The sequence below is a fragment of the Suricata suricatta genome, chromosome 11, assembly GCF_006229205.1.
Source record: "Suricata suricatta isolate VVHF042 chromosome 11, meerkat_22Aug2017_6uvM2_HiC, whole genome shotgun sequence".
In the NCBI taxonomy this organism is placed as follows: domain Eukaryota; kingdom Metazoa; phylum Chordata; class Mammalia; order Carnivora; family Herpestidae; genus Suricata; species Suricata suricatta.
In genome coordinates, this window is record NC_043710.1 from 15063751 (window position 1) to 15085694 (window position 21944).

Genomic DNA, 21944 nt, shown 5'->3' on the forward strand with positions numbered 1-21944 from the left:
ACTCCCCAGGCTCAGTAGAAACCTACCGGTCAACCAGATGGCTGGCATCCACTGACCGCCCTACGCTGAACGGCAAAGTCTTCCCCATACTCTTTTCTGAGAAGCAGACCCTGGCTGTTGAGCCTTCCAGCCTTATTCATCACTCCCCTCCCCGAAAGAGGTGTTCCTGTTTCACTTTGGTTATGCCAACGTGAGGAGCCAAAGTTCTCCTTCTCTTTGGAAACTACCACCAGTCCTGAAAACTGCAGTTACCGGCACAAGGATCCTCTTCCAGGCCCCCCAGAAAACCAAACTATTAACATAGCCCTCAATATGCCAATACAATGCAGCCAAAGCTGCAGCCATTACACCAGGGGTAATTACACTCTGAACAGGGGATCCTTTCTACTCAACACCTGAATCACAGGATGTCATTAGTCACACTTACCTAAAACTTCAAAATTCTCCCCAGCTCCTCTACACATGAACTTTACCCCTACGTTCACACCAAAACACACACATACGGGTTCTCTTCTCTCTCCCAGTCCCCCTGTAAACCTGTCTCAAAGGCGACAAACCAGATCCCTCCTTTCTCCCTCCACAGGTACACTCAGCAGCAATGTCCTAAAGACGCTTCCTTGTCCAAAGCACCTTCACTTCCTACTTCCATACTGCGGCCACTACACAACAAATCCCCCTAACCCCAACCGCTAAATAACAGAAACACCCTTCTCCTAGGACTCAGGAAAACTCAGGCCACATATATTTTTTTGAAGTGCTCAGTACAGACTCTCAAAAAATGTAAAAGTGGCAGAACAGGGTAATATCTGTTGCAGTATATTTCTGCTTCAGTCCTGTCAGGGTTATCACCTTAACTCTACCCAAAATCCCTCATGCGGCGGATAAAAGGCCAAAACCTAAATCGAGGCCCTTTGTGACGAACACCACAGGTGAGAGCCAGGCCCTACTCCTTCATCCATGCACCGAGCTGCCCTTCCTCCAGCCTTTCCCTTCAATGCACAATGAAAAACACATAAAACCGCCACATTACTCTTTCTAAAACATGCTCATATTCACCAGGATCCTGAAAGGGACAGATGGGCACACTCAACCCAGGGAACTGAGGACAGTTTAAAAGAGTCTGTTTACAAGAGTGGGGGTGGGGGTAAGCAGAGCCAATAAGGGACGGGCTAGAATCTTAAGGCAACAGCAGTGGGCAAGGGAAGGAAAAGGGCTGAGGGACTGCCCCTCCCCCATCCCTATCTGGGAGGGGTCTAGGGCATCCACTGGTGTAGACCATGGAGGTCAGCCTCTTCCCCAAGGCAGGGAAGGTGGAGATGGGCAGGCAGGGGTCCCCACACACCCCAGGGCTCATGTCCCCTCACTGCTGAGAGCCTGTGACTATGGTAGGCACAGCCCAGCATGATGACCAAGAGCTTGAGGTTTAGTTTCAACTGCCCCCGATAGTCATGAGCCCGGGGGTTTGAGGGCATCACCAAGTCATCCATTTCCTCCATTTTAAATAGTGGAAGGATATACACAACACAGATCCCACATCTGAGAGCTCCCTGAGGCCCAAACAAAACAAGGATTCTGTATTCCCAGCCTAACAGTCTCCTCCCACCTCACCTAACCCCTGGAGCTGCCACCCATCGGCTCCCTTGATGAACTTCCCCCTTGATGACCTTTGGGAAAGCTCCAGCTCCCAGACTCTGAGCCCCTTTCAGTCCCTGCTGCTCAGGCCTTCCCCTCCCCACCCCCCAGACCATGCACTGGGACAAGATACTGAGGGCAGTCCCTTAAGAGAAGCAGGAAAGCACGTGACAGTGCAACGGGGAGTGGCAGCCAGGAGCCACCCATAAACAGGCAGGGGGTGCCCAAGGATGAGGTGAACTTGGGGGACAGGGAGGGGCTCAAGAGGCTTGAGGGTGATGTGTCCGGGAAGAGTAGTAGAAACACCACCTAAAGAGGGAACCCCTGCAGGCACTTAATACTGGTTGACTCTACTTGTTACAATACTGACTGAGCTCCTAATGGGCGGCCAATTACCAGCCAGTTACTGCACTGCAGGCATTCTGTTCCACATCTCTTCTAAGCCTTACAGCAATCCCAGGAAGCAGGACCGGTGTTCATCCCCATTTTCCAGATGGAGAAACGAAGCCCTGGAAAACTGAAGTTCCCGACCCAGCATCTTAACAGCTAGTAAGCCTAAGATTTCAGCCCCGGTCTACCCGACTCGGAAGGCGAGCCCCTTAACCCCTCCCAGGAGCACTCAGCCGGCCTGACCCTGAGCAAGTCTCCACTGAGACCACGGAACCCAAGTGACTCCAGGGCTGCCAGCCACGAACTCTGCCTGCCAAGGGCCTCAGGGCCAGGTTCCATCAACCCATTTGAACGGAACCATTAAGAAGGCTTCTGCACTGCTCTCAAAAAGAGCCGAGTCTGAGGGTGCATTCACAGAGCAGCCTGGATTTTAGCAAGTGACAAATCTTCAGGTTTTCCATTATCCATGTTTGGTTTTCAGGGATGGATAATAAGTGACTGAATAAACACAATGGGTAACAATAGACTCTTTATCCTTCTAAAACCAAGCCCACACACCATATGACAATAGTTATTTTTACCCACTGACGTAATTAACCAAAATGTGAACTGCTTCAAGCAATTTTTTAAATCAAACAGCATTTTATGGGATTTGGTGCATGCAGGAATCTCAATTCTGAAAGGCCACCATTCTTGCTAATTCTCATTTATCTCCCTTGTGAAAATCACTCCCAACAGCACACTATGAAACTGGTTCCTGAAAGGTACATCATTGGTCATGAAAATGCAAGACGGGGTAGGCTCTCCCTCTGGACCCGGAAGCCAGTAAGTAAACATCTTTATGGGAAACTCCCCAGAAGACAAGTGTGGCATTGGAAGGTGGTGTGAATGCCTGGAATCCATTTCCGCCCTGGAGTCCAAAACCCAAGGGACAGGTAGCATGGCAAGAGCTACCACAGCACGAGACACCAGACGAAGCAAGGCGAGAAGGAGCTGGCTTGCTTTGCCTCCTTTGCCAACAGGTGACTCTCTGAACTTGAAACTGTCATCAAAAGGGATTGTGGAGAAGGGTTAGCATCCTCCAGAACCCTGTGCCACAGAAAAACCAGGTGGGGTTTTGGTGGAAGGAATGAGCACCACCCAGCCTACATAGACCATTTGGTTCATCTCTTCCCTCCTGGGACAGCCGGAGGCATGATGAACTCTTCCAGTTTCACAGAACACAAAGTAACCACAGGCACTATTTTGGTGAGGCTATTCGAACTCTGAGATGCAGAGCTGAGGAAATCCCAGGCCAGAAGTTTCCATGGGTATTTTTAGCAGCAGAACTATTATTTCAAGAGGAATCTTCTGAAGAACTACATGGAAAAAGTTCCACATTTCGTACATTTCTAAATACATAAATGTATATGTGTGTATACAGATACTTGGATGGAAGCAAGTGTTTTGCTATATATTTATTTTAAAGTTCAAGTTATCTTAATGAAACACTTGCAGAACCCCCTGATGGAACTCCAGGAACACAGTATGGAAATCAGTGACGTACCGCCCTCTGACTTTATGAAGGGAGAAAGTAAGCCTCAGAATGGCTCAGCAACAGGACTCAGGTCACCTAGCACAGAGGCTAAAGCACACATTGTGGACTTCTTGCAAGGGTTCATCTCCTCACATCAACGGAATGTGAGAGTTGGCAAGCTCCAGACTCCTGCCTGAACCCTTTCTCCACATTGTATGATAAATCTGAAGGTCCTAAATTGGAGCACCATTGTCCAAATCTAGCCCGCTGACATGCTTTACTCAATCCATGGTGTGTTCTTTTTTTTTCTTTAATTTATGTCCCTGAGAACACAGTTCTATTTTTCCCCATTGTGCTTTCCAACTTTATTGATAGGTAACTGACAAATAAACATTGTATAATAGCAGGTACAAAATGTGAAAATTAGGAGTCCTAGCACTTTTGAAATCCTAATTTTTAGCTTCTAAAAAAAGAAAAAGATCTGGCTTTCTTCTCTGGTCACATTCAAGCAATTAACTAGATCTGAGGTCTGAGTTTCAGCTTCCCCTTTGGATGGGTAAGTCCTAGGAGTTCACCACACTTCCAACTCTTGTCACCTCAATGCTGAGGACAAACGCCAGTTGCCAAGCAACACGGTACCCAGTCTGTTGCTTTTTTTCTATCAAACGTGAGCATATGAAAGATCAAGAAGCAGTGAGATTTTTCATTATTTGGCCCACTCCATTTACTTACCTTCCCAACTACCTTTGAAAACATGGGAGTTTCTCTGACTATTGATCAAAGTGCATCTTGCAAAATTCATGAAAGATTGCAAAATTATTAAAGAACTGTTTACTTTGTAGGTTTCTCTCTAAGGAAGAGATCTCTGGTCAATGCCAGATGTGAATCATGTACATGTTGTGAATATAAAATGCACCAGCTTGCCTGCCCCTCAATTCTCTGCTCATCCCTGCTCAACCTACCCCCCCAAAGCCACCACCACTCCCAAAAAGAAGCAAAAACCAGGGTGGAGCGTTCTGATCCTTCATTAAAGACTTTAGTTTCCTACTTTTAAATCTGAATAATAAAACCACTTCAAAAATCCCACCAATTCCTTCCTGCACTGCCCATCCACCTTAGGGTGTAGACAAAAATAGCTAATAGCCCCCCTCACCAAGTGCGTGCGATGGTCAGGCCACTTCCTCATGGAATCCTTCCTTCCTCCCCCCCACCCAGCTGGGTGTGTCTATAATCTTTGCCCTCCTGACTCCCCAGTCTCCCACATCCCTCCTCCTTCCTCCTAGAGGAGGACCGAACATCAGGACACCAGGTTCCAGCTTCCCTGTTCACGAGCCTTGCCTTCAGCTAATCACAAAACGCTAAGGGGTCTCTCACGATCTATTCACTCTGGCCAAAAAGCCACAAGAGCCAGTGGTGATTTCCGCAGACCTAGATGCTTTTCATGCCCTCTTAGAACCAAGCTGAACTAACCCTGTGTTCTTCCAAGGTTTTGCAAACAGAGCTTCCCGCAAGCCAAACCACCACCCTACTGATTCCTCACTGCATGGTGGCATTGAGGGGGACAGAGAACAAGGTGTGGTCAAAATCAACAGGACGTGGCATCAGGCTCGGATATGAAGCCTGGCACCCTATCTGAGCCAATGAGTCTGAAGGCCACACTCCTTGAATTCTTTTACCCGTAAGTTACCAGCTCCTCTGTAGGCCTGATATGGGGATTGAGGGGCACTTAGTACGTCCTCTGTACACAGAAGCATGCAGCAGTCCTTGGCAGTTTGGGACAGCACAGGAATTAAGAGCACATGCTTCTGGAGTCCAGCCCTACCGGCTGGGTGAACCTGAGGGAGTCACTCATCCCCTTTCGGCAACAATAATAACCACACCCCCAGAAGCAAGGGTGGGGTGAAATATTGATAAGTACTGAACCTGAGCAATGGGTATACAGGAGTTCATTTGTGTATGTCTGATAATTTTTACTTTAAAAAATGTAAATGGTGGGGCACCTGGGTGGCTCAGTTGGTTGAGCGCCCGACTCTTGATTTTAGCTCAGGTCATGATCCCAGGGTCATGGGATCGAGCCCCACGTCACGCTCTGCACTAAGCGGGAAGCCTGGTTGGGGTTCTCTCTTTCTCTCTCCCTCTCTCCCCTAAAACAAACAAAAAAGAGATTCTCTCTCCTTCTACCCTTCTCCCCCGCTCACACTCTCTCTTTCTCTCTCTCTAAAACAAATGAAAAAATTAATTAAAAAATTAAAGAGTAAAAAGTAAATGGTACAAACAGTATTGACCGTTGACAGCACTGCCATGGCAAGTTTGAAGTGACATATTCCACAGGAAATGCTTCCCCTACAGTGAGAACACAGGTGATGTGAGCTGTCACTACAATTGCTACCGCTTGCAGGAGTTGGGACCAGAGGGCCCGAGAGGTGAGGGGTAAGCTTTCGTGCAAAGAAAAAGCAGAACCAGAGGATGTTTCTGCTAACACAGAAGCAGGAACAGCGGAGAAGGGAAGGCCGGCATCTTAGGTTCTGTTGTGTGAGGAGAGGAACTTGAGCTACAATTCTCAGACTGGCTGCCTTCTTAGTCCCTGCTGCCCACCCCTCCAGAGCTGCCCTGAGGCCACAGGGGGCCGCTCTCTGCAAACCCACACTCAGCCCGCCGCCCACACTGTGGGTGGAGTCTGCCAGCTTAGTGGATGGCACAGGACTCAGGCCCTACTTCTCCCCATGTGCCAGAACAGTCTCGAGGTGGCCTCAAAATTCACAGGTGGTGGTGACAGAGCCGTTCTTACACAGATATCTCTGCCTCCAATAGTCCCTTCTAAGTAAAAAGCACATCACTGAAACAGCCAGACAAGACAGGAAACTTCAATGGTTTTGTTCTCCAATCAGCTCTGTTTTTTTTTTTTTAATTTTTAAATTTTTTTTTTTTTTTGAGACAGAATGCAAGCAGAGAATGGATGGGGGTGGAGGGCAAAGTTTCTGAACAGGCTCTGTGCTGACAGCAAGGAGCCCAAGATAGGGCTTGAACTCATGAACTGTGAGATCATGACCTGAGCCAAAGTCAGGCGCTCAAGCAACAGAGCCACCCAGGTGCCCCTCTCCACTCAGCTTTTAACAATAAATTAAATACAACCATTTCAAGGCAGAACCACACCATCATCCACTCCAAGAAACTGATCTTTGATAAAATGGCACTTTGGCAAATGACCTGGGGCAGGTATCATCAGGCCAGTGATGCCACAAAGTAGACACTTGTATCTGACATCCAAGCAATGAAAAGAGAGCTCTGAGTCATAAAATACTGGATTATGGGAGAGCTGGCCCACAGAGCCTGTCCGCGACTTGTAAAGACAGAGATAGGAAGTGGCAGATGATTTTCAACATCTCATAAAGCCTAATGAACGCCCTAAATCAGACATCAGTAAAATATCTTTGTAAAACGCCAGACAGTATACATATGAGACTTTGCAGGTCATACAATTGTTGTAGTAAGAAGTCAGCCACAGACAATGAGTTACCTAATCCGGGGCTGTGTTCCAACCAACCTTTATTCATAAGCATTAAATTTGTATTTCATATAATTTTCACCTGTCATAAAATATTATTCTTCTCTTGAGTTTGTTTTCAACCATTTAAAAACGGAAAACCTACTCTTAGCTTACAGGCCACCCAAAAAATAAGTGGTAGCTGGGTTTGGCCCACAAGACTGTAGTTGGCCGACCACTGCCCTAAATCACGTATTTACCCTGGACAGAGCCACAGGTCAGGACATGAGCCTGTGGTCTGAGTCTGGTTCCGTGTCCTGGTTCCAACAATGACCACCTTGAGCACTAAGCTAAGATTTTCATCTTCTCATCTGAAAGTGGGGATTACAACAGTTCCCTGATCAAACACTTAAGAGAACTCAATGAAATAATGGCTGGTGCAAGACAAATATTCAAGAGAGGATAACTCTATCATAATTGCCATTGTTTCTTTGCCTGTTTTTTTGCCTTTGGCTAGACTTCCATCAGCTCAGTGTTATGAACACAGGATCTCTGGATGCTAGTCTGAATTTCCAATTGGAAGGCTTTGGCTGATCCGACATAGGAAGGAACAAACTTTCTCTGAATGAATACAGGGTATTCAAGGGAGAAAATAACATGCAACATGGGCCCATTGGGTGACGGAGAATGGTGCCTGGAGGTCAAAACACATCGGCCACAGGAGCACCTGGCTGGCTCAGTGAGTAGAGCATGAGACTCCTGATTTCAGGGTGGTGAGTTCGAGCCCCACATTGGGTAGAGCGACTATTTAAAACTAAAAAATCCTAAATAACACACACACACACACACACACACACACACACACGCTGGCTCAGAGCTGCTTCTCAGAGTAGCTCTGCTGGTACCCTGTATATTTGCATTCTAACCCTCTCTCTCTTAGCTTAAGGCAAGTTATTTTTCTATATGTTTACCTTATCTCTCTAGCTAGACAATAAACTCTCTCTTAAGGTAAGGGGAGACACACACTTCACATCCATCCGTGCCTAGCACATTGCCTTCCCTGGTACATACTCATTCAGAGCTGGCTGATTGGTGGGTTTTAACTGGTTCTCCAGGGCAGGGCACAGAGCTGGCCTGGCCGTGAACGGGTGAAGCTGAACAGATGTGTGTGAACCTCAAGGCCTCGAGAGCAAACTACTGGGATATATGTGGTCAGTCATAAGAAGGTAGAGATTATCTGTACCAACCTGCCTCTATTTGGAGTTAAGGAAACAGGCCCAGAGAGGCAAAGTGATTTCCCAAAGACACTGGGTCTGAAACTCATTCATTCACTCCGTGTTCGCTGGCTGTCTATACGCCAGGCCCCCATGATCATTCTAGGGACACAGAGACAGAAGTTCCCTGGCCTCATGCTGCTTAAAGATTTGGCAAGGGAGGCAGAAATAAGCAGTAGGTTGTTTTTCTTTGTTTCTATAGGTAGAACCATCTAATTGGGGGAAGCTATCAAATTCTTACATCCTACCTCTCTGTACTTTCTTCTGAGCTCTTCAACACAACATACACACGTTTTTTTCAACAGCAGATGTAATCAATGCCTTCGGTGAGGAAACCATGAGTCATAAAACCAGAACTCGCATTTCATGTACGTTTCTCCACATATCGACACACCTCCAGCTCTCTGAATGATCTGTGCTGTCGTCCCCTGCTTTGCCTCATGCTGGTCCGACTACCTAGAAAGTGAGCGTTATCTTGCTCCTGCCTTTTCCCAACTGATTCCTGCTCATTCTTCCACCAAGACAGCTTCCCCTAACTCTGCGCCCCAGCGTGGCAGGAGCTTTCCTGTGAGGGTCTGCTCGGCCCCCAGCCTCAGCTCTTGCGGCTCCTGATTATACGTGTCCCCTGGACTGCTGGAAGCCCATGAAGGCAGGGGCTCTGTAACTCACACCCAGCACAGCGCCTGAGCTGGCTGAGCACTGGACAGCCGGATGGTAAGCAGTGTGGTGGGCAGGACGGATGAGGGTGGGGACACGGGCTAGGCAGGAGAACTGGATTTCATCTGGACGGCAAGAAGGAATGGAAGAGAACATTCAAGCCAAGAAACAAATAATATGGCAAGAAAGCACACGGAAGTGGTTCTCACACTTTGGATATCAGAACCATCTGGGGAACATGGTAAAAAAAAAAAAAATACAAAAACCTAGCCCTAATCTACTTCAACCAAGTTGGGTCTCTGTGTTTCTTATCAGTTTTCTAGTTGACTCAAATTCCCTCCAAAGTGTGAAAACCACTGGATGACAGTATTTTAAAGAGATGGTAGGAAAAGATGAGACTCACTCTCTGAGTGGCCACGACCCAAAGCTCCCAGGAAAGCCCTGAACAACTCGAGGGGAAAGAGCTGGAGTCGGTTTGGTTGGAGGAGAACTTAACCCAACAAAAACTGAAGATATCCTTTAATGGTCTTTAAACAAGGAAGGGGCCTGTTTTCTGGAATCCAGGGGGAGTTTGCCTAGTGGGTTGTAGTTGATCTAAAAGCAGAGTTGAAGGGGCTTCCTGGGTGGCTCAGTCGGTTAAGCGCCCCGCGTCGGCTCAGGTCATGATCTCATGGTTGGTGAGTTTGAGCCCCACGTCGGGCTCTGTGCTGACAGCTCAGAGCCTGGAGTCTGCTTCCGAGTCTGTGTCTCCCTCTCTCTGCCCCTCCCCCACTCAAGCTCTGTCTCTCTCTTTCTCTCCTTCAAAAATAAATAAACATTTAAAACATAATACTAATAATAAATAAATAAATAAATAAAACCAGACTTGGAGAAGGCAGGCCAGAGGGAGTGTTTCCCTCAGACACACTACAAATTTCTGGCAGCTTCTTCTGGTTCTTCCTTCAATGAATCCAGCAATCCAACAGATCCTAAAAGTAATCCCATCAGCCTATGTGGGAATTCGGGCTAAGAGTGATTTTCCTCACTGACCGGCAACGTGAAATGTTTCCATCCCTGGGTCAGGAGGACCAACCCTCTGTCACTCAGCATTTAGTATGTCCTCTCCCTGCCCGTTGACTGGTGCTGTCTGCTCACACAACACATTATTCACCACATTCATGGATGCCTTGCTTTTCCTTGTGCGCTTTCAGGAAACAAAATTCAACACTTAAAAAGACATGATGGATGTAAACATTCTGGAAAGTGCCGTGACGCGGTCTGAGTTCCAGCAAGACCTAAAGTGAGTGAGTCAGCATTTTGCAGAAGAGGAAGAATGGATGTGGGAGTCAGACTTGGGTTCGAATCTCCACCCCACCACCTAGTGGGTGAGCCAGCCAATTCACATATTCATGGGTTAAACAACGCGGCCTGATGTCTCGTGATGGCGGCAAGCAACAACTTCCATAACGTCTTGGACAAAGTTGACGCTTTTGATACTTGCTAGCAGGTTACATCCCGAAGGTACACTCATCCTCAAAAATGGTAACATTTGGCTTTGGACAAAAGGCGAACCACACACACACACACACACACACACACACACACACACACACACACACACACTGGTATTTTACCCAGTTGAAGATGATTTTAACTATTAACGATAATTACCACATTGTACAAATAAATTGCATTATATAAAGAGTGACTCTCTTCCTAAGTTTGCCTTAACAAAGAAAAAGCTAAAATTCTCAAAGTCTCATAAGTCCAGTCCATCTTTCTTTGCCATCTAATAAAACACTTTTTATTTCCTTTCATGGGCTTAAACTTCACTAAAAGGCAAATTGTCTGAGGGCATGCCTCTGAGACAACAGGACTCTGTGTGTGCTCAAATAATCCCCTGTTCCAGTTGACTGTTTTCTATTTTTCTGAATAGACACTGTACAGAATCGGGAATCAGAAACGGTCCTGTGATCTCCCTAATTGCTTCCACAGACAAGTCCAAAATGGGTAAATTTTTTCAAAGACACAACTGATTCAAACCCCAAATGTTCCTCAAGGAGCTCTCAGGCTTCTCTCCCACAATGGTGTGGACCCCCCTCAGCCAGCCCTCACCCCAGGGCTGGGCAAGCACCCAAATGGCAAAAGGAGCCCTCCCTCCAGACAAGACCCATCTCCACCCAATTAAGGCTGGCACTCGGAAGAGGAAGGCCAGGAGTCCAAGACACCATGTTCTTGGGCATCTGTCCTCTTCTTGCCCTGAAGTTGACCCCAAGTCTCATCTAGATTCTGGCATTAGGGGAGCCACTGGGCCACCAAGAACTCATGTACCCCAAAAACCTCCTTGATGGCCACACCTGGACTTCAAATGCACACTTCTATCACAGTAGATACCACACACCCATCCACTCAAGCTCAGATTTATCAGATCTCAAGAGAGATCAGGGTCTCAGTCTTCCTGGCATTTTACTGGGATTCTCCCAAATTCCTTATATCATGTCTGCAAAGAAAGAGGCAGTTCCTATTAATCAGGAAGGAACAGCAGACAAGCCCAAGTAGAGGCTAAGCTCGTATCAGTACAGGTTTGATGTCAGACAGACAGCACTTGATGTCAGCCATAAACCTCTGTCAAAGTTATTTCCCCATGCAGTAAATGTAAAACACCAAGAATATCTTATCACGGAACTTGGTAAGGTTGATGAAACCCCATTATTGCCATTTAAAAAAAAAAGAAAGATAATAAGCTCCAGGAAGGTCATTTTGGCAAGATCTTTGGGTGGTTCTCTATCTGGGGTCTAAGAGGGACCACTCCACTCTTAAATGTTTTAACAAATTGAATATCAGGAAAACAATTTTACTTGTTCCTCGCTGTCCAAAGAGAAATTTCCCTTCTCGTACTGTGGCTTCTGACATCCTGCCAAGTTGCAGACACTGAAATATGAATGGGATTAAAAAGGATTAAGAGAGAGTAAATGCTATTAACAACTCTTCTATTGCATGCATCTATCTTATTCAGGAACCAATGACCCACCAGGGAGAAAGAAAGACTGAGGGGAGCTCAGCTCACTCAACACCTGCTCACTCGGGATGGCAAGGTCAGCAATTAATGCTGGGCTCTCTCTAGGCATGGCCGTGTGTCTGTCAAAGGTTTGCACCATGTGTCCTGACACATAATCAAAGAACACTTCATCAAGGATCGTCAGAACTGAGGGAGCCAATAGCCATCAGCGGCTCCCCTTTGGGTGATTTTACAACAGCAAAATCCTCTTGACAAAGCAAACCTCATGTGAATCCCCGAATAAAGCCCGATATGATGGAGAACATTATTAGTAAGCCTTAATTTTAGAAGTTCAAATTCATAGCCCTTACTGATTATGGAGTACCCATCTATGTTTTTTTTTTTTTTAACACTTATTTATTTTTGAGACAAAGAGAGAGAGTGTGTGATCAGGGGAGGGGCAGAGGGAGAGAGGGAGACACAGAATCTGAAGCAGGCTCCAGGCTCTGAGCTGTCAGCACAGAGCCCGACGCAGGGCTCAATCCCACGAGTGGTGAGATTATGACCTGAGCTGAAGTCGGACGCTTAACCGACTGAGCCACCCAAGCGCCCCCCCTCATCTACGTTTTTAAAACAGTGAACTGGGCAAACAAAAATCTGAAGTGATATGTTATAACCCATCCATTTCTGGGTTCCATTCAGTGGCACAAAATCAATAAAATTCTGATCCACATAGATGTATAGCTGTAAATGGTAAAAGTCTACCAATGCATCTCAATTAAACAGACAACAGATGTTTTATTCCTGAGGGAACTTTTATTTTTAGAGTGAAGCTGGCAGTATAAAAAGGAGCACATGGCTAGTAGCCTCCAGTGTTAAAACTTTTTTTTTAAGTTTTTCCCCAGCTTTATGGAAATGTAATTGATGGTTTAAAATATACAAGTGGTGATCGGATATACATATGAATTACGAAATGGATACACTAATTAGGTTAGTTAACACCTGTCACTTCATACCTTCACACAGTACCTGGATGGGGCTGTGGGGGGGGAGCATTTGATAAACTACTTTGTCTATACACTAATTTTACACAAATGTTACTAAAGGATTAAAATGAGGAGGGGAGGGGGGTGCTCCCTTTTTCTACGAAACCAATATACTCCTGACACTAAAACAGACAAGGACAAATGAGGAAGAAAAGCTACAGACCAACTTTATACATGATCATAGATGCAAAAATCCTAAACAAAATATTAGTAAAGATGAATCCAGCAACTTATAAAAAACAATAGTATCATGACCAAGTTGATTCATCCAGGAAATGCAAGAATGGCGTAGAAACAGAAAATATGTATCATTTATTACAATATCAGATTAAAGAAAAAAAACGCAAGGTCATCTCAATGCAGAAAACAGGTTTGGTAATATTCAACACTCACACATGAAAATTCCTTGGCAAATTCGGACTAGAAAGGAACTTCCTTAACCCGATAATGGCAATCTACAAAACAGCAGGGAGCATCTGAACCCCACTGAAACTGGGGAGGGCTCCCTCTAAAATCAAGACCGTGATACTATTTGTCAACTAAACCTTAATAAAACTGAGAGGTGGGGGATGGGGGAGGAAGCTAAGACCAAGACCAGGAAGGAGCTCAATCACCACTTCTGTTTACATAGCAGATGAGGAAACATTAGGAATTAGGAAGAAGGAAATAAAACTCTATCTCCTTACAGAAAATGAGATGACAAAATTGGCTGTATAGAAAAAAATATTAATCCACAGACACATTGTTAGAAATAATCAGAGAAGGACACCTGGGTGGTTCAGTCAGCTAAGCATCCAACTTCAGCTCAGATCATGATCTCACGGTTCGTGGGATCAAGCCCCACACTGGGCTCTGGGCTGACAGATCAGAACCTGGAGCCTGCTTCAGATTCTGTGTCTCCCTCTGCCCCCCCCCCCCGCACCCGCTCACACTCTGTCTCTCTCTGTCTCTCTTTCTCTCTCTCTCTCTCTGAAAACTAAATAAATATTTTTAAAAATTAAAAAAAAAAAGAATCAGAGAATTTCACTGAGCACAGTTACTAAATCAAATGTGTTCCCACATACCAGCCATACACAGAAGCTTAATTTTTTTAAGTTAGCATTTGTGATAACAACAAAAACCTAAGGAACCTAGGGCTGCATTCAATAAAAGACCTGTAAGCTCTGTATGCAGATAATTACCAAACTTTATTTAAAAGACTTAGAAGAGGGGCGCCTGGGTGGCTCATCCAGTTAAGCGTCTGACTTCGGCTCAGGTCATAATTTCATGGTTCATGGTTTGAGCCCTGCATCAGGCTCTGTGTGGACAGATCAGAGCCTGGAGCCTGCTTTGGATTCTATGTCTCCCTCTATCTCTGTCTCTTCCCTGCTTACCCTCCATCTCTCTCTCAAAAAATAAATTAGCATTAGAAAAACATACACACACTTAGGAGAGAGGCACCTGGGTAGTTCGGTTGGTTAAGCATCCGACTCAGTTCCACTCAGGTCATGATCTCATGGTTCATGGGTTCAAGCCCCTCATCAGGCTCTGTGCTGGCAGAGCCTGCTTGGGATTCTCTCTCTCTCCCTCTCTCGCTCCCCCACTTAAACATACACTCCCTCTCTAATATAAATAAACAAACAACTTAAAAATTTTTAATAATAAAATAAATAAAGACTTAGAAGAGATATGCCATGTCCCTAGACTTGAAGAGTCAGTATTGAAAGATGTCAATTCTTAGCAAGCTGATTAAAGATTCAACGAATCCCAACCAAAATGTAAATGAGTTGGGTTTTTTTTTTTTCCAGAAAATAGATCCTAAAACTTAAATGGCAAAAAGCAAGGAAGTGCCAGGACCTCCTGCTGAAGAATTAGGACCTGTAACAACTTATTTTAAAGTGAATAGTAATTAACACAGTGTGGTGCTAGTACAGGAACAAAGCAACCAGTGAAACCGACTCCAGAACCCAGAGAGAAAGCTCCCCACCCATAGAGCCCCCTGCTATTGGCTCACGTGACACAGACCCATGAGCAACGGAGGGAAGAATTCATCAAACAGCGTTAACAGGAAAATGCAGGATCCATGTGGAAACTGTGAAACCAGATCTCTATCATCAAACCGTAAACCTAAATCACTTCTAAACAAATAAAAGACATAAATGTGAAAGGCAGTACCCTGAACCTTTTAGGATAAAATAGCAGACAGTATTTCAATAACTTACACGAAACCCAATACATAACTGTAAAAAAAAGTGACTGATAAACTTGACCACCTTCAAAACGAAGAACCCCAGTTTCTCAAAAGATACCGTAAAGAAAGAGAAGTCAGGCCACAAGCTGAGAGAACTTCCAATACACACAACCAACAGAGAATTAACTGCAGAATATAAAGACTTTGCTAAAAACAAACAAAAAGAATCTAAAGAGCTTGGATTAATCAATAAGATAAAGCAAATAATCCAACAGAAAAAATTAACCAAATGACCAGAACAACATTCACAAAAGATACACAAGTAACCGTCAGAGATAAAAATAACTGCTCAGATGAAAAGCACAAAAATATGGATTTGCGAACTTAACAACTCTGGTAGCATCCAGGGATGGCGAATCTATGGATGGACAGGAACTCTTTCCTACACGGTGCTGAAGGGGCAGGAAACTGGGCACAACCACTCCCGAAAGCATTCCGGCAATCCTGTGAGCTTCAACTGCATCACAGCCATCCCACTCCTGAGAATGAGCCACACGGAAATTGTCACTGCGTGTGAACCAGGAGCCGCCGCGGGAATGTTCACAGCAATATCGTGTGCAAGAACCAAAGGAAGTGGGAAAAGCCGACTATCAGTCATTAAGACGAATGGATCAATAAACTGCAGCATAACACAGCAAACAACCCTTTATCCCTTTACAAATGAATTCACCGAGCCACATGCAATATGGGTGAAGATTAGAAAGACAAGATTGAGGGAGAAGCAAGTCACCGAAAACAATGTGAGACACTCGTAATAAGCAAAACTAAACAATAGATTGCTTCAGTGTCTACACAGATATGTTTTTAAGATTTTTTTTAATGCCAATAAGCAATAAATATAATTCAAAACAGTGGTGATCTGGTGGGGGGTGTAGGCAAATGATGGGCTTGAAAAGGAACACGGGAATGAAATAACTGGGTGGTGGCTTCACAGGTATAGGCTTTATTATTGCACTTGGAGCACAACTAGATTCTTTTGATCATCACATACATGATAAAAACGTTTAAGCCACTGACACAACTCACTAGCAGCAGCATCGGTGACCATGACAACAGCAAACACTGATCAGGTGCTCGCTAGATGGCTGGGCACTGCTTCAGTTCCATAAAGAACTAGAGAAGTCAGGTGATTTGCCCAAGGTGGCAATCCCAGGTCGGGGGCAAGGGCTGAAGACAAACCCAGACCTCCCCGTTCTTGGGCCGATGTCATCTCCACGGTGCCCATTGCCCGCCCTCCACCCCCTGCATTCCAGCCTGTGGGTGTCTAAGGTTTGCCCTCCTTCCCTTACAACTGCACGGTGTAAATTACACAAACACACATCCCTTATCAGTTCCTTTGTTCCCCCTCTGAGTGCCTTGCACATAGTGGGTGATTAATACATGCCTGCAGGCTAGATGCTTGAGTGATGTACACCAGGGCTCAGCAGTAATGTGCTCTGCCATTTAATGTAGACCATTATAAAGTGGTCCTTGTGCGCTCATACCCACTTTAGAGCCACTTGCTTTATTCAATTAGCAGCTAATCATTAGTTTCTAGAAATATGGTTCTCAGTTGCCAAGGTAGGTTACTCTCAGTTGTGAGAAACGGTGCCCTTATTGTGTAGCTAATACGCTTGCAGATATTTGACTTCTTATCGAAGCAGAGCAAATCCAAAAGCCTCACCAAACAGCCACCACTTGCACCTTCAACCAGCCTCCTTAACCAGGGAGGGAAAGGGGCAGATGTACAGCCAGCCCAGGAACACGGGGCCTAAGTCCAGGGTGCAGGCGGGGAGGTACTGAGAGCCTGATTTCAGAGAGAGACGGAGAGAAAAAGGGAAGGGAGAGGGGCCACGCAGAGGGAAGCAGGGAGAGAGAACAGGAGCGACAGGGAGAGGACTGGGAAGTCAGTGGAGGCCGCGGAGTTGATCCGTTGGTTAGTTAGGCAGGGTGGTGGCCTGATGGAGTGCCAGCAGGGCAGTGCAGGAGGCTGCCCGGTAACAGCCCACGGCAGAGCCCACCTCCCACTCCTGGACTGATCTAAGAGACAAGTGAGACTATTTCCGTGGGTCTAGAGACCTGCATCCTGGTCCTGAATCAAAATAACTGTTCCATCCCGCGGTCACCTCACCTTATTTGGGCCTCCATTCTTTGGTCCATCACGTGAGATTTGACACTCTTGTCTTCCAACCTCACAAAATTGTTCAAAGACCCAGCGAGATGGCAAACACCAGTTCTTTGCAGACTCCACTCTTCGAATGTTATGCTAATGAAATTCTCCCGACTGCAAAAATACATCTTTAAGACAGCTTTTCAGAAGTGAGCGGCGCCCCTTCGCAGTCTGGCAGCTCCCTCTCTATCCCACAGCAGTGGCCAGAAGCACCTGCGCTTCTGAACAGGACCCGGGGGAGTCCAGAAATAACGACCAGGCTGCCAAAGCTTACAACCCTCAAGCCTCATGGACTCAGCTCTACACCGAGGACCAGCAATGCTTTGGGCCCTGCTCGGATCTTCAGCAGACTCTGCCCACCTCAAGCTCCAGAAAACAAGCTGGGATCTCTCTTGTGGTTGGGGGCAGGGCACACCATCCTCTGATGGAAATAAACCCTGAGCAAAGAGCGGGGGCTCTCAGAGCCGGCTTCCTCTGGATGTCTCACCCAGACTTGGCTCGATAGCAATCCTAAGGAAGCAGGGATCTCTGAGAAATGTTTCAATCACCTGTAGGAATGAAAAGGTCAAATCTGGAGCAGAAAGGGGAAAGAGAGTCACGTGAACACCAACACGTGTTTCCCTTAGGGGAGACCGGTGAAGACCTGCCTTTAGGAAGAGAAGGGTGGTGAGAACGGCCGGTCTGTAACATGCCCCTCGGTCACCACACACCGGATAAATAAATAAGACCCATCCAGCCCTAAGATCTGTACAAAGTTCTAGTTTGGAGCCTAACCTTTTTTTTTTTTTTTAACATTTTATTTGTTTTTGAGAGACAGAGAGTGCACAGGGGAGGGGCAGAGAGAGAAAGAGACAGAATCCGAAGCAGGCTCCAGGCTCTGAGCTAGCTGTCAGTACAGAGCCTGATGCGGGACTCAAACCCACCAACAGTAAGATCATGACCTGAGCCAAAGTTGGACACTTAACTGACTGAGCCACCCAGGCACCCTGAGCCTAACCTTTTACACACACATACACTTAACTCCTTAAGGGGAAGTAATAAAAAATGCAAATCTTTTACTAACCTTCACGATATGACAACACAGCCCTGTCACTGAGCTCTTCTTACAAGCCAGGGAACATTTTCCCACACGTAAGTAATCCTAACAATACTCCAGTGAGATAAGGGGTTCTCTTATCTCCATTTTACAATCAGGAAGTTGATGTCCAAACATAGGAAGTGAATTGCCCAAGACCAGATGCCTAGCTTGAGGCCACCCAGGGTATTTTCTCCAGTCCCACCTGACTGGTCCACAACAAGCCTGTCACCTCTCTTCTTTTACCAAAGAGGACTTTGCTTAATTGCAGACTGGAGAAACCCTCCGAGGCAAACAGGAAATGCCCCCATGGATCATTGAGTGTCACTCTGTGGACTGGGCTCTGATAAACAGCCTTTGGTTTGGGAAGCACTTCACCTCTACCCGAGACACTCACCCTCTAGAGTTGGGTGGGCCGGGTGTCATGAGGAGAAGACACTAGCCGGATGAAGACGTGGCCCAAATGATTCAGAACTACAAGGCACCAGCCACATGCCCACAGCCAGGGCAGACAGCGGGGACAGCTCTAGGGTGCAGTCACTTCATTAAAACCAGGTGGGAAATGCAGGTGTGGGGAACAAGTGGACATGGGAGAGAAAAATGTGTGTGAAGGAGAAGATGCAGGTCATCTGGACATTTGTTCATTAGCTGAAGACATAGCAGGTGGCAGGTGCCACATGTCACATGTGATACAAAGACAACGGATACTGTGTCGGCCCAGGAGAGCTGCCCCTACGTGCCACTCAATAGGCTGTCAACTAACGAGAATTTCCGTGACCCACTAAGACTAGGGAGCTGCGGGAGGAGGCTGAACACCTGCTTTGTTTAACAATGGGTTTTCCCAACTTTCTCTTGAATAATAAGGGCCAGTATTTACTGTGAGCTGGCTATAACGCAGCTCCGAGGACCCCATATAGGGATATACTATTACTAGCCCCATTTTACAGACAGGGAAACAAAGGCACTATACTTCAATGGCTAGTACCATGGTACAGGGCCCTAGAGCTAGGATGACAGGGGCCAAGCCCTGCTCTTACCCTCCATAAAAATTCCTTTCATTCCACATTTGTCTTCTCATTAAACCCTCACAACAGCCCTTTGAATTGACTGCATCATCTCCATTGAGTAATCCACACATGTACAGTATGGCATCTGCCAAATCTTAAGGCATTTAAAATAATGCTGAAAAAACACACGTCAGATCCTTAACACTGGTCTCCTCAGGTAGTCGATTTATAGGCAACTTTTCTTTCGGTATTTATTGTTTTTGTTCCTCTACTTGCCATAATTTCCACACGGGGCACGGCTTCCTTTTACAATTTAAAAAAAAAAAAATGTTTCCTGGGACATCTGGGAATGAATAACAGCCAAAATAAAATCATTCAGAGTGGCTCTCACACAGAGCAGAGAGATCCCGGCTGCCCGACGCACTGACCAGGGCTGACACACGGCGCGGCTCTAACGCGAAGAGATAGGGCGTGTTACCTGAATAAATAATAGACAAGCTCTACACAGAGTTCCTAAAGCAAAGCAGGTCAGCTGACTTGGCTGAAGCCAGTACAACATAAATTTTCTTAATATGACACACCAGGATGGAAACCGCATTTGCTCAGATCGCCCAAAGCACAACGAGCACTGGTATAGAAGCCACATGTGATTCCGGCCCTTGTGCACAGATGGGCCTATCACGGGCATCTGATTCATCCATCCTGCAGGACACGAGAGACTTAAGAAGAAGACACTCAGATAATACTCAGAGAGAGACTTTGGGACCAGGAACACTGGAATCCCGGCGGTGATGACTGAGACCTACGCAGGGCTTCCTGGGGGCCAAGAGCAAAGGTGGCCACTGTGCACACATCACTCTGCCCAAGTCTGTAGGATACGCCTGCGGCACCAAGCCAGAGACATCTGGAGCCATTTGCCAAGTTGCCATGCTCCCTTCATCTGTGAACAAATGGAGTCACTAAACTGTCACTAGGAGACCATGGTACAGCTCAGTTTAGGGCCATTCCATTCCCAAGACAATTTATGTTGGTTACTATGAGGCTTCAAGACGAAGCACAGGCTGCTCTTCGGTCTTTTGATCTGCCATGGTATGAGAATTTCGGCACGCTTGCTACTCTGTGGTATGTCTGTCAAAAGGCCACCTCTCGACTCCCCCAATGAGACAGAAAATGCTTGCCAGTCATCTTGGGACTCCAAGAGGGAGGCAGGTCCCTCCAGGAAAGGGAAGTGCCCGAGCTGCGTGCACAGCATGGGACCCTGGCAAACCCTTTTTATCGCACCCTCCCGCCTAGACCTGTGCCTGGGACTGGCGGCAGAGAGGCTCAAATCAGGTCTTTGAAATCATTCAAAGTTGAAGAGAGAGATGAGTAAGAGAGGACTAAGAAGCCACAGAACGGTTGGTGTTACTTAGAATCGGGGATCTCGCTAAAAACACAACCCTTCGGACGGATGGCACATACTGACCTATCATGAGAACCTATTTACTAACGAGGAAGGGGAGGCAGAGAGAAAGTTTCCTCTACCCTTGAGCCAGACTCACTCCCAAATCAAGTCATCTCATTAAATCTTCATGTTGGCTCCTTGGGGAGGAACCCCAATTTCAGAGATAAGAGATCAGCTCATTAGTGGCAGAGGCAGAATTTGAATACAGGTGTGGCTGACTCAAAACCGGAGCTCACAGCCATCCTTTCTGGGTCTTAGCCCAGACTCGCCTCAGATTTGCTGTGGGACATTGGGCAAGTCACATGCTTTCTCGGAGTCTCAGGCCCCTGCCTGTCAAATGAGGGGAACATACCTTGGCTCTTTGCTCAGGTCCCTCTAGCTGTGACAGTTTATGGTTTTATCTACTAGGTTTTTGGATTTCACAGATCAATGCAGTTTCAAACATTACACACGCAAAACACGAAGGGTCAACCCAAGGGTTACAATTTTTTACTTTTCCAAATAAAGGGTACTTACTACCTACTGTCATTCTTGTTACACAAAAGGAAACACTTTCCCCATAAAAAGACAGGAAGGATATATTCTGATGAAATGGCAGTCCTTTGAACTGAGTTGGTGTCATGAGAATCTCAGGGGGTTATCCTTATTTTTCTCTTTTTATTAAGTTTATGTTTTGAGAGAGAGCACGTGAAGCACACGAGCACAGGTGAAGGAGGGGCAGAGAGTTTCTCTTTTTAACATGGACAACAAGGAACTTTTCACAAACTCTGCATCCATCTGCAGACCAGTGACTGGAAACTAACATCCTAGGCATTTTTAACCACGTCCATCACAGGACATAAAATTCATCACTTTGGCATACTAGAAGAACTCAATGCATTTTCGTTGCAGAATAAACTGGTAGAGTGTGATGTGCAAATCAATTCTCAAAGTTGCTACAGGTGCGCCTGGGTGGCTCAATCCGTGAAGCACCCAACCACGGCTCTGGTCGTGATCTCATGGTTTGTGGGTTTGAGCCCCACATCAGGCTCTGTGCTGACAGCTCCGAGCCTGGAGCCTGCTT

At 46.2% G+C, this 21944-nt stretch overlaps 1 protein-coding gene across 7 annotated transcripts in view; it reads right to left on the bottom strand.

The window, feature by feature from the left end:
• Positions 1-21944, bottom strand: part of PTPRJ (protein tyrosine phosphatase receptor type J) — a 121283-nt gene that overhangs the window by 60262 nt on the left and 39077 nt on the right. For 2 of the 7 annotated variants that reach the window (XM_029956351.1, XM_029956350.1), the window contains exon 2: positions 11791-11863. The exons of 2 other annotated variants lie outside the window; for them this stretch is intronic. In XM_029956351.1, the coding sequence (XP_029812211.1) occupies positions 11791-11863 (73 nt within the window). Of the gene's footprint in view, positions 1-5814; positions 5857-11790; positions 11864-17316; positions 17361-18418; positions 18495-21944 lie in introns of those variants that run through there. 3 more of the 7 variants (XM_029956356.1, XM_029956353.1, XM_029956355.1) reach the window with 3 other exon arrangements.